Here is a 13221-nt window from a genome sequence, read left to right on the forward strand (position 1 = left end):
TTATATCTTAACACTCCCTCCCACTTATAGGCCAAACTCCATATGATACTATGAGAAATCACAATTTATCCCAAAAACTTAAACAAATGAAAAGATATGGATTTTATTATTTATTTTATATCTTAACGCAAACTATTATGGGTTCTGCTTCAAGTTAATTAGAAACTTAATATGAGATTAAATACATTCGTCTCTCTTCGATCTGATTAAACTTGTGAAATTGGTTGTCTGTAGAACAATATTATATATGAGACCTGCGTGTTTGGATTAATTGAACCTGCATAATTATAAGTACTCAAAGTCAACAAACTCCCATAAGTAATTAAAAAACACTAGTCTTCTTAAACTTATGCTACGCATATACCTTGAGGTACTTTGAGGATTAAGTCCCTTTCTAACCCCAATTCATGATCACATAAGCACTACTGGACTTACAACCTTAATCGATCACACCATTTTTTTCCTTCACACATGCACAAAATTATTCTAATTACACCATGCAACTAGCTTTTCATATGCTCATGATGTCACATCTACGGATCATGCAACATGACAACGGCATTTTCATTTCAAGGGAGAGCTTCAAGCATTCTGAAAGATCTACAGATTCTATTGGAAGCCATTTAAATTCATGGAGAAGCCGTCCGAGCCACAAATGCACCGTGGCTAAACCTAGTGCTCTGCCAGGACACACCCTACGACCCGATCCGAATGGTGCAAGTCTTAGATCAGAGCCCATGATGGATATCTCTTCCTCAATAAATCGTTCGGGTCTAAAGACCCATGGATCATTCCAAATGGATGGGTCGTGGGTTATGGCCCACATGTTCACCATTGTTGTTGTGCCAGCGGGCACAAGAATCTTTCCAACGTGGACATCGTGGACAGCAAGACGGGCCCACGAGAGTAATGGGCCTGGAGGGTGCATGCGGAGGACTTCTTTGACTATGGCCTGAAGGTAAGGGAGGTTTGGAATATCGGAGTCTTGAACTTGCCTGTGATTGCCTACGCACGTGTCGAGCTCATCTTGGACTTTCTTTTGAATGTCTTGGTGAATAACCATCCTGGCCATGATCCACTCGAGAAGTACGGAGATATTATCTGTTCCTCGAAATATCATTTCCTGCGTGAGGTCATGATAGGAAAAGAAAAATAATATTATAAATACAAACCAGCTAGCTTGAAGCTTCAAAAGTGCTTAGAAATATCGTAGCTTGTTAAGTTAAAGTACTATATGTGGTCCCAAATCGGTGTACTATGTGATGATTGCTTGCAGGTATAATTCAGCTAAAAGAACTTTTAAAACCAGGCTTGTTAACGGGCCACTCATTAATATCAACAATTATTGCTAGATTTGAAGATGAATAAGAGATCAACACAATTTCAAAATCTAGCCAAAGCTTCATAATTAATCGGAACACTTTTGGTCAGCTACCGATTATGCACCCATTACAATAAAATTATTTATTTACGATTAATTATTTTTAATTAAAATAAATTTATTTTCATCATAAATAATTTTTTTTTTTTATAAAAAAATATCACAGATATTTATTATTTTTCTTGTAGTGATAATACGTATGTACGTGCTTTGGCGTCATGCCAACGCGGTAATGATTGTGCCCGAGTATGCTCAAAAATAGATAGAATAAGGTTGCATTTAGATATTAAATTGAGTTGAATTGAGTTTAAATAATAAAATATTGTTAAAATATTATTTTTTAATATTAATATTATTTTAAAATTTAAATTAATTATTATATTTTATATTAAAATTTAAAAAAATTATAAAATGAGTTGAGATGAGTTTGAGATCTAAACTCATCCCAAGTGTCATCAGACAAAGGTAATTGGTATATGAAGGAATATTCTTAGGATGAAAACTGGAAAAATATCTGAAATCATGATCATTGACCCCTCCGGGGGAAAACATGATCTCATGTGTACGTCAAACAAGCTGCTCAAAAGAGATGCCAGGCAACAATTATGGGGAGAATAAATAAATAAATAAATAAATATATATGTGTGTGTTAGAGATCAGTGCGAAATTAATTATATCTCGTATAGTTTTTTCTTGCACATATATGTCATCAGCACGAATTCTTTCTAAATTAATCCTCATGTAAAGTATTATCAACATGAAAGCTTAAGAATATTCATATTCATATATATGATAGGGATGATTCGGAAATTACTCATATATAGTATCTGTTGCCCGATATTTCTTTATCATTTAACTCTTCAGCATGTTGATATATATATGTGTGTGTACACGTATGTATAAACTATGGGAAATATTGCATGGCATTGTTAGAGTGCGAGTATTGATTGTAATGCATGCATGCTATAGAGTCCTTACCCACAAGACAGCTACCATGTCCGAGTCACTTAGTCGATCCTCCATGGGCAGGGATAGCAAAGCACTAAGAAAATCATTTCCAGCACCGAAGTCCCCAGCTCTTTTTCTTTCTTTTACCATCTCACCCACCACACTATTAACCTTACCTGCCAATCGGTAGCACTTTCTCTTTACCCCCTGAAAGTCTAAAAACTTCAGAGGCAAATGGTCCTCCAAATTAAATTTTGCAATGAGATCGTACCCTTCTCTGACCATCTCGCCCAAGCACTCTTCTTTTTCTAATTCTAAGCCACTTCCAAATACACTCTCTAGTATGTTACTTAGAGATCCTCTTTGAAATATACCTCTCAATTCCACAAACCCTCTGCCCTCCATCTCCTTCAAAGCTCCCTCCAACATTTCATTAGCCACGCGTTGCCTTAGTGCCTCTAGCCCAGAAATTCTCCTAGGGGAGAACATGTAATTTGCAGCAATCCTACGAAGATGACGCCAATAGTCACCGGCAGGAGCGAAGCCAATGGCGCGCTCAAACATGAGTAAACGAGCAGAGATTTTCATGGGCCGATCTGAAAAAGAAGACCCGCATAGGATTTCCTTTGCGGTCTCCGGATGGCTGCTGATGATTGCACGCGTGGTTCCTAGACTGAATGCCATAAGCCGAGTAGCACCATGAGAGGAAGCCATGGCAGCCAACTTACGATGAGCAAGAGCGCTCATTTGGTTGGGTAAGGTACCCAATATTGGCCAACCAGACGGACCTCGAAGTTTGGGAGAGTTTTGATGGTGGTTTCTCCATGCAAAGCCCCCCGGGACAAGCCAATAATTTAGGAGGATTGCTAAGATCATAAACAAACACGGTAAAAGGATTGTGATAATTAGAGGCCATGGATCAGTACTTAGGTGTGTGGCTACAATGCAAAGCAATAAAAGAGAGAGGTTGGCTAGCACGACGGAGTCGGCCATGTTTTGTCCAAAGAGCTGAAAGCTGCGAAAGGACTAGATATATATTGAGAAAGCAAATGGAATTGTCTAGAGACGAGATAGACGTCTGTTGTTGGATGAGGATTGCATGTAAACGATTTGAATTTATAGAACGTGGAAAGTGATCCTGGTTGAAGTGTGCTCAGTGATCTGCTAACCATGGTTAATTAGCACGTATGTGCGTGCGAGCCCTCATGTACATGGGGCTTCTCCAAAGCCATGGGAGAAAATCATGGATTCAAATTATGTATACAATATATTTTACAAGAGGTTTTGATATATCCTATGTTCTCTGTTTTTCTTCTGTAAATAATTTCCTCGCGCGTATACTCTCTTTAATATCATGTATTTCTTATTAATTTACGTATATAATTTACTAGTGTGGACGTTCTTTTTGGGTACAAGTCTCTCAATGATACATAGACTAATTGTTTATTTGACCTATTTTACTAGACTTTTTCAACGTTTTATAAAATAATAATATTTTATGTGATATGTTAAATTTATTCTATAGTAAAAAAAATTAAATATAAGGTATTAGAGACCAAGTCATGTTAATTTATATATTTATTTTAATAAAATCTCTATTTAAATCAAATATTTCTTGATTTAATATTCCCTCTAAAGTTGCGGTTCGGAGGATCGTAATCTGACAATGTTCATGGATTATTTTTCAGATGAGGTTCATTGAGAAGCCAGTACTCTTATCAATTTCTCCAAAAAAAAAATTGTACGTGCAACAGAGCAAATATCTTCGGTACACTTTATTAGGCCCTTTCCCGTAGAGCTGAACCTCTATGTAATCTAGCGTGCGAGGATCCACTATAGTTTGCACTAACTCATAAGTACAAGTCCAATCATCCCCTCTATTTTATGACACCTTTCGATCTGTTAATGGATCCTCTTCTGGCAACATTCCCATAAAGGTTGGTTCACATGAGATAAATCATGTCCACACATATTCATTTTTATTTTTAACTTATTTATTTATTATAATTTTTTTAAATTTTTATGTAAAATAAAATAAATAATTTAATTTTAAAATTTTTAAAATAAAAATAATATTAATAAATATATTCTAACAATATTTTATTCAATTTTTAATTTTAATTTAAATTCATCTTATCTTATATTATTACATCTTATCTACAAAAACAAACGAATATACCAATTTTTTGTTCCATATATTTTCACGTATATTAATATAATGCTATCTAACTTTAGCCATAGAATTTAAAATTAATATGGTAATGACGTAACATCCTCAAAAGTTTATGCCAATAAAGAGATATAGAATTTATTATTTAATTTATATTTTAACACTAGTCTTTATGTGTGGGCTAAACTTTCTCTCAATAAGTAGATTTAACACGTAGAATATTTAATTAAATAGTAACTTTACATGCAATTATGAAATACGTAAATATCGCGTAATCGCTTTAAAAAATAGTAAAGTTTACTATTAAAAAATTAATTTTTTTTATGTAAATTTCATATTTTATTATTTTTTAAACAATTATGCGGCGGTTGCACAATTAACGATTACAAATATATTTTTTCTTAATTAAATAAAATAGAATGTAGAGTTAAGATTCAAAAGCAATTATTCTACTATGATGCCGCATGAAATCACAATTTATCTAAATTTTCTCAACATCTATATCTGCAACAGAATAATAATTGGAACCCGAGGTGGCGTCTTTATTCTTTTTTATAATTAAACAAATCCGACAACAAATAATGTGTTTATGCACGGACAGTGTAAACTTCAATAGATATATTTCATCTGTGTTTAGATATTGGGCTTGCCTGCTCGACCAATCTGAACACTCGGATTTGCACACAGCTACGTACTACGTACCACCTCTCTCCCAACCGGAACACTCTTCATTTCACGAGTTAAAAGGCATCCAATATAATCGGAGGGCCAATACAGTAAGAGGACCACTAGTCAAGAATGAATTTGGATATTAGATCCCATCTAACTCATTTCAACTCAAAATCTATCTACATGTGAGATCCATAATCTTTTTTAACTTCTCATAAATACATATAAATTCATCTTAACATTTAAACACATCTAAATTTATATTAATGGATCTTACAGAATTCATTCTACCATTTCAACTCACTATTATTCATAGAGAATTCAATTTAACTCAATTTAACATCCAAACACAGCATAAGAGGACGAGTTCCAAAATGTATAAACTAATAGTAGTGCTATATAGCATCCACTGTAGTGGTGCATCCGCAATGTACATACTACGTGGATGCTTCTACGTTTTTGTTTTTGTTTTTGTTTTTTTCAAAACAAGACCTTCTACCCCTCTCTCTCTCCAGCGTCTCTCTCTCTCATCCCTCATCGTCTATCTCTCTCTCTCCTCGACTTTCTCTCTCATCAGATCTCTCATCTCCTCTCTCTCGCCGAGTCTCTCTATCTCATCAGATCTCTCTCTCTCATCTCGACTCTCTCTCTCATCATCTCTCTCCTTGACTCTCTCTCTCAGTCCACTAATTTATTCTCCTCAGATGGATGGTTGAGATGATGCTATATAAAGTGTACAAAGTAACTGCTCTCAAACAGTAATTTCTCTTAAGATTATTTCATAAACTAATCTCAGAGGAAAAAAAAAAAAAAAAGGGAGGAGGACGCGTGGTTGCTTCTTTACCCACATAATCTCACCAACCCCGAAAATATAAATTTTGTTTTAGATCACAAAGGACTCAACTTTTTACAAAAGCAAATATACCTGTAGGGAAAATAAAAAAGCACAGCACTAAGTTGAGTTATTGGCGCAGCCATTAACTATTGGAGGAATGAAGAAGATAATGGCCTATAGGCGTGGCAAAAAACAAATACATTTACAACAGACACCTTGAATAGCTACTCCACCAACAGGAATGAGACCAAAAGACTTTGAATATATATATGTGTGTGCGTGCAGAAAAGTAGGAAGTCTTTGCCATCAGAAAAATTCATAGACCCTTCTGGGAGATTTCCCTGAAAGATTAAAAAAACAGAAAGGAAAAAAGATAACTAAAGTTGAATTATTTTGCTAACTTTAGATACTTTTAACATTATCACAAGGACTTCAATGCAATGTAATAATACCAATGTGCATATAAAAATTATAGTTATTGGTGATTATATAATATACTGGTTTGGTGAGATTTATTCCCACTAATAACAGTATGGCCAGCACCATATTTGCCATCTTACCCACCACTGCATGCCGAGAAGAGAAAGTGGTGGGGCCTGAACCAGCAGGACAAAGCCTGCTTCAGGGGACGATTGAGTTTTATATTTCAACAAGATTTGCCTGACGTGTTGAATAAAGGAAAGTCTCAGTAATGGCAGGAAGAGGAATATGATTTTCCTTATTCAACAGCTACTCGAGGGGGTATTTGACGCAAAACAGGGGGTGCTAGATTAGGTTTCCTTTCAACAAGAAGCCATATCTTGAAACCTTGACTCCATCACTGAGACATTAGACACAAATAATTTATTGACGGATAATTTGACTGCAAAACGATGGAGCCATCAGCCTATCACAGATAAGCTGACTGCAACAACGAGATGTCGGATCCATTTCCATGGCCTTTTTCAGGTGTTCAAGCTTGTCCTATGCTGTAATTATATATTTTTCTGAAAAAAAAAACCGGATTCTACCTGTAAAAAATGAATATAGGGCGCTTGAAATCTGGGAGAGAGCTAAAACATATGGGATGCAATATTCTGAAGATAAAAGCACTTGTGACTAAACACCATTGTTAGTTTTCATTGTTCGGTAATAACCCAGATTAAAACCATCCGCAACTGAAGTCAATCGCTAATTCCTTTCATTTTTACATTGTCAATGAATGGGGATTTCTTACAAATTATAATAGCTCCAAGGAAATCTACTTGTAGTCTTAAATGGTCTAAACCCAATTGTTGCATGATCCCGTGAGTCATTACATAAACACCACCACTTCAATTGTCAATCATCCAAAAAACTTCGGTGTCTTGTTCCTTGAAAAGTGTTTTTAAGTTGTGAATCTTTCCACAAAAATCTTGGTGTCAAGAAGGAAAAAAAGAAGAAAGAAACTAGTTTTATGCAAACCACGTTCTCAATACTCGAAAATAGAACCAATTGAGCCCTAAATAATCACACCCGCACATGCAATGATCTGAAGATCTAAGATCCCGTGTACTTGAACTACGCCCTATTGTTCTAGTCAATAACATTCTTCATTACTTTTAAAAAATGACAAAGATCCAAGGTTCCACACCAAGAAGATAAAAAAAGATGTGCCTCTCGTATCCTAGAATTAGTTACATCACAACCTTTTGTTTGGTAAAGTACTAATATCATAACCCCAGAAAGCCAAGAATATGACTCACTAATCACACCCCTCCAGGAGTGTATAAAGGAAATAGATACAAATAGCTCAATTCAATATACTATCTACCAATGCAGAACCAACCAACAAAAGGCTAAGATCACCAGAGAGAGAGATAATCTGCTAACCAAAGCAGGAAAGAGACACTACTAGTCAAAATCAGCATGTGGATAGCATACCACGTATGACTGAATTTACTATATCTCCAGACTGTTGAATCTATCAGCCCAAATTTGAAACTGCCAGCAAAGTATCAGCAAGGTTGCCTTGAATATGATCAAAAGGCTCATCTTGGAGGAGGGGGAGGTATGTGGGATTTCGCCATTCCCACCCATGCAACAATTCCAACTGCTAGTATAATCCATCCAAATATGTCATATTTGAGATCACCACTTTTCTTCTTCTTGGAACCCTGGAAAATAATATAATTTAATAGCGACCTCCAATAGAAATGAATTGATGCGCATCTGCACCTATTAAGAACTTGAGGAAAAAAAAAAAAACCTAGTCGTTCTCCCTATATTGGGGAAAATAAGCAACCTCCGAGTGCGTGCGTGCGTGCGTGTCTATGGCAATCTCAAAAATCAGGCTTACGTTTTTTTTTTTTTTTTTGATAAGTTAAAATAAAAATCAAGCTTAAGTTTAACTTAAATGACTTCTTGTGTACTTGGGCTACGCCTATTTAACATTTTAATCAAATTTCTTCTACTTCAGTCTGCACACACATGCATGCAGACACATTTCAGGCTTGTTTCTGCTTGTGTAAAAATGATAGAAGTAGACAAGTCATGGATAATTAAAGGCCATGATGCACTTGCTATTATGTCCTTTCAAAGGTGAATATGCATCAATGACTGTAAATAACGAGTAAAAGCTTCCAACCAGAGGAAAGATGGGATAGACTGTGTTCAAATCATAAAGATGTCCCACACACCAATAACTGCTGAAGAGAATATGCTCATAGATCATAAGTAATATCCAAATAAACAATGTAAACATGAGAGGACTTTCGCTCTAAGACAATTTCCATGTTGTCTCGAGTTGGGCCACAACTAAATTTAGCAATAATCCAGATGATTTCCAAAGCAATCGACCTGGCAAGTATTTTGGATTGCAAAATTTTTCATGCAAGAAAATTCAGCAAAATCATTCATCTGCAGATTGGATCAAGTGATAGCCTCATTACTAATGGATTATATAACTGCAATATCATGTTGTGGATAAGAAGACCAACCAGACCCTACCCCCCAATCAGCTTAACAATCCAATTGGGATTAGTCACAAATTTGATGTGACATATATTGGAGTGATGTACCAAGATATGTTCCAAACATGCAAAGTTAATCATATTAATCTCACTGGTAACCTACATATATCACATCTCACATAGTCAACAGGTTCTATGCACTAAAGTTTATAGAAGCCTCTTACATAAAGTGCAAAACCCCTAGGGGTTGACTTAAGTGGTAAAGGCCATGGGCTTGAGGGTATGCTCCCCCCATGTCTAAGGTTCAAGTCCCCTTGGGTGCAAACAATCTCTAGGGGCCATTGGACTGGAAGATTTTCCCCTCGAATTACCAAGGTGCAATTTTTTTTTTATAGGTAAGCGATTATATTATATTAATACAAATAGACATAGCCCAAATACAAATTACCCAAGGTGCATTTGCAAAAAACTCCTTGCCAAGGGCCTTTGCACCCTCGGGATTAGTCAAGATTCTGCTCCCAGACACCCGGTGCTAATAAAAAAAAAAAACATAAAGTGCAACTCCTTTCAATATAGTTTAAAAATAAAAAAATCGAAGCAACACCTTTTCAATCTAACCTTTTCATTAGAAGCAGCAGAAGATGCGCCACCCATAGTCTGTTGGCCAAGCCCTTGCTTGTGGATCTCCATGTGCAGTTCTGGTGCCTAGTCAAATAAAGTAAACAACAGAATCAAATTAACAACATGAAAAACAATCAAGCCAATGGTATTGGAAACTAAAAAAACAAATCAATTGGCATAACAGTGAAATGATGTAAAGCTTAGATTTACATCATTTCACTATATGAAGCAAGGATATCACTAGGAGCAACAAAAAAGAATCATAATCTTTGTAAAACTTATTTCACCATCAACTCGATTAAACCATAGTTAGGTACTTCTCATGTATATATCCTATGTACTTGGGCTTTGCCTTCTCTGATGAATAAAACTTCTTGATTACCTATAAAAAAAAATTATTTCACCACCAACAATTGCCAATCATAAATGGCGCACCTCATAAAATCATCTGAAGTCCAATTTTGTGAGGCAAGATCCCACTTCATCCACCTATGTCCAACCAAATCAATTGTGATATCCCATATGATAAGGATAAAGGAGGTGGTGTATGAGACCCACATTGCTTGGGAATGAGAAGTTCTTGCTCTTTAAAATGTTCCAATGTGGCTCCAATTGTATCATTGACTAGTCCTTTTGGACCTTTTGGAGTATAGGTCATGTGGTTTGAGCTTTCCATTGGGGCATTACATCAATCCTATGGCCCAAGCCTATCCCAACTCAACACATTGCAGGTTGCTTTAACCTGCTTGATTAAATTCCGACACCACTATCTATGTAATTAACTGCGTCGCCAGTAAAACAGAGAACAATATCCGCTTTCTTGTGCAGCATGGTATTTGCCTTGCTTGTGTTCATCTAAAGAGGTACACACACTACATAAGATGACATTGGCATATACTTGTAGCACCTTTACCACCACAATGCTACTTGGTCTGAATATCTCATCACGATCCCAAGCCCACCAACCCAGAAAAAACCTTTTAGAACCATTTACTGCCATAGCAGGATTGAAAAACAATATAAAGGAAACTAACTTTACTGCATAGAGAAAAGTTCTTCACGCTTCAAACTTCCAACCAACTAGTAAGCCCTATATTCTCAGATGAATAACTATTACCACCACACAAGCTCACAAAACAATTTAAAAAAAAAACAAACAAACAAACAAGCAAAACAATTAGATATCCTCTTTCTTCGAGGCAGTGCAAGTCATCATATTAAAATGCAGTGTAACAGGTAGTATGGTCCAAATGAAAATAACAGTTAAGACTTAAAAATCACCTTAGCAGTGACTTCTAAAGACTTGCGATAGAGCTCATTAGCTGGATCCTACAAAAACAAACTCCACTGTAAAGCTTCTATGAGCTTTTAGGACGTCAAAGTACAGTAAAATTTGAAGTGTTGGGAACTAGAAAATTTACCTCATTAACTGCCTTTTGGTAACAGTCATGCGCCTTATCAAAAGAACCTTTTGCCTCATCAGGCTCAGGAGTGAGAAATGCTTGGGAGGTGTAGGCGTTTCCCAGGCACCATAGAGCCTCATGCTTTACTGGATTGATAACCAAAGCCTCCTCCAACTTCGAAACGGCATCTGTAAAATTCAAATTTCAAGTCCATAAATACGAAGTTAAAAAATTCTTTGCAACAGAGGTTCCAGTTCAATTATGAATGCTTAGAATACCACTAATCATTAGCTTCGAGTCGGCGACATTTTGAAATTGCGACAATTCAAGCAACGCTCCTCCCCACTTGGTTAGATTCTGCAGTTACACGGACCCAAAAAACAATTTCACAACCCACACATTTTAGAACTTAAAGTAACAATAACGGGAACAAGAAAAACGACCAATCATCTAATATCTGCGAACCCCATAGGGTTAAAACAAATAAAATGGGAATTAACTCCAACGGAAACAAACAGTTTTACCGATAGAAAGAAAATACCTACGTACTTACATCCATAAGCACCCACACACGCAAACACACACATAAAACAGGTATTTAAATGCGTTTCAGAATGTTGAAAATGATCAATAACAAATTGAGATTAACAGACATAAAGAGAGTGAGTGAGAAGGAGATACGAACATCGGCATCGAGAGGGTTTTTGGCGTGGTTAGCTTCGGCAGTTTGGCGAGAGTGCTCGAACAGGAGAAGCCGATCGAGGTCATCCTGAGAGAATTCCATGATGGAATGGTTGAGAATAGTCTGTGTGACGTCGTAGCAGGTTCCTAGGGTTTAAAAGGAGAACCGTGATGGCCTGCAACTGAAATGTGTTCCTTAAAATGGTGACGCGCGTCTTTAAGGTATCCGCTGCTCGCACGTGGGAAGCAACATGGACCGGTGTGATGACGTGATCCACAACAAAACAAAACCCATGAACTTGGGAAGTTCAGCCCAAAGAACTACCGAGTGCCGACCAACAGAGGTACAGTTGTAAATTGCGTTCTTTATTTTGATCTAATTTCATTTAATCATTATGATTTTTTTAAATTTTTATATAAAATAAAATAAAATAAAATAAATAATTTAATTTTTTCAAATTTTAAAATAAAAATAATATTAAAAATATATATTCTAACAATATTTTATTTAACTTTCAACTTTTATTTCAACTCATCTCATTTCAAAAAAATAAAAGACTTAAAAAAGTTTTTCATTTTTGTTTTTTCCCGAATTAGTAAACATTAAAGTTTAAAGAGTTGAATACACCTATATTTTTTTACAATTATTTTTAAATAATCAATAAAATCATGTCACTCTATTAAAAATAATTTTAATATTACAAAACTATCCTCCATTTTATGTCGAATTGTAAAATAGTTACAAGGTTATCATTTTATTTAATTGTAGACTATTTTAGAGAATAAAATAGTTGTAAATTGAAGCCACTAAAAGTATTGCTTTTTTTTTTTTAATTATTTATCCCTCAATCTGTATAAATAAGGATGGGGAGTGCTACTCCCACCGACTTTCGGTACCAAAATGGCTACCGCCGAAGAGTGTATTCTATTTTTTTTAATGCACATGTGTAGTCTATTCTCGTTAAATCTAGCATTCTTCAATATAGATAGGCTCGTGATTGTTGCAACTCTCGGTAAGTCCAGCATTTTCCAACATAGATAGGCTCGTGATTGTTGCAAGCATATGAGATTGTTGTGCATCTCTCTCCCCAATTCAGTAGAAAACAAGGTGGGTTGGAAATTGGAATCGACACTTTTTTTTTTTTTTTTTAATTCTGTTTTAAATAGATGACGATTGCGTAAAATTGATCAAAAAATAGTATTTTGATAAAATAACACTATCACATTAATCAATTGTAAAATGGGTTCTACGAAAGTATCATTAGTCTTCACATAAATATTAGTCTTCACATTAACCATTATGTGACATCGATGTATGGTTATAAGATCATGCTACTCTGCCACCCAACATACAACACTGAATATGTCCCCTAATATAATTGCACTTTTTTTCCTTTTAAATATTTTTTAAACATTTAAAAAAAATATACAAATTCACTAATAGTTAATTTCTTAATCATTAAAAAAAACAAATTAAAATACACGAACAATCAAACCCAGAAAGCAAAACCAAGGGACATCCTAGCATTTTCCATGGTTATTTATGGAAGCGGCTAGCAGCAGGGGTGGGTGTATTTACACCT

General features: G+C 35.4%; 2 protein-coding genes across 2 annotated transcripts; both read right to left on the reverse strand.

The window, feature by feature from the left end:
- Positions 1 to 319: 319 nt before the first annotated feature.
- On the reverse strand, positions 320 to 3418 carry LOC121256122 (cytochrome P450 78A4-like). Its single transcript, XM_041156773.1, has 2 exons — positions 2360 to 3418; positions 320 to 1123 (listed from the first exon to the last, which is right to left on the reverse strand). Exons 1-2 carry the CDS (start codon positions 3320 to 3322, stop codon positions 512 to 514), a joined length of 1575 nt encoding a protein of 524 aa, XP_041012707.1. The 5' UTR covers positions 3323 to 3418; the 3' UTR covers positions 320 to 511.
- Positions 3419 to 7552: 4134 nt separating this feature from the next.
- Positions 7553 to 11834, reverse strand: LOC121256127 (mitochondrial import receptor subunit TOM20-like). Its single transcript, XM_041156779.1, has 6 exons — positions 11643 to 11834; positions 11236 to 11314; positions 10976 to 11145; positions 10836 to 10883; positions 9552 to 9638; positions 7553 to 8138 (listed from the first exon to the last, which is right to left on the reverse strand). The coding sequence occupies exons 1-6, from the start codon at positions 11739 to 11741 to the stop codon at positions 8013 to 8015; spliced, it is 609 nt and encodes a 202-aa protein (XP_041012713.1). The 5' UTR covers positions 11742 to 11834; the 3' UTR covers positions 7553 to 8012.
- Positions 11835 to 13221: the final 1387 nt, after the last annotated feature.

The sequence above is a fragment of the Juglans microcarpa x Juglans regia genome, chromosome 3D (genome assembly GCF_004785595.1).
Source record: "Juglans microcarpa x Juglans regia isolate MS1-56 chromosome 3D, Jm3101_v1.0, whole genome shotgun sequence".
Lineage (NCBI taxonomy): Eukaryota > Viridiplantae > Streptophyta > Magnoliopsida > Fagales > Juglandaceae > Juglans > Juglans microcarpa x Juglans regia.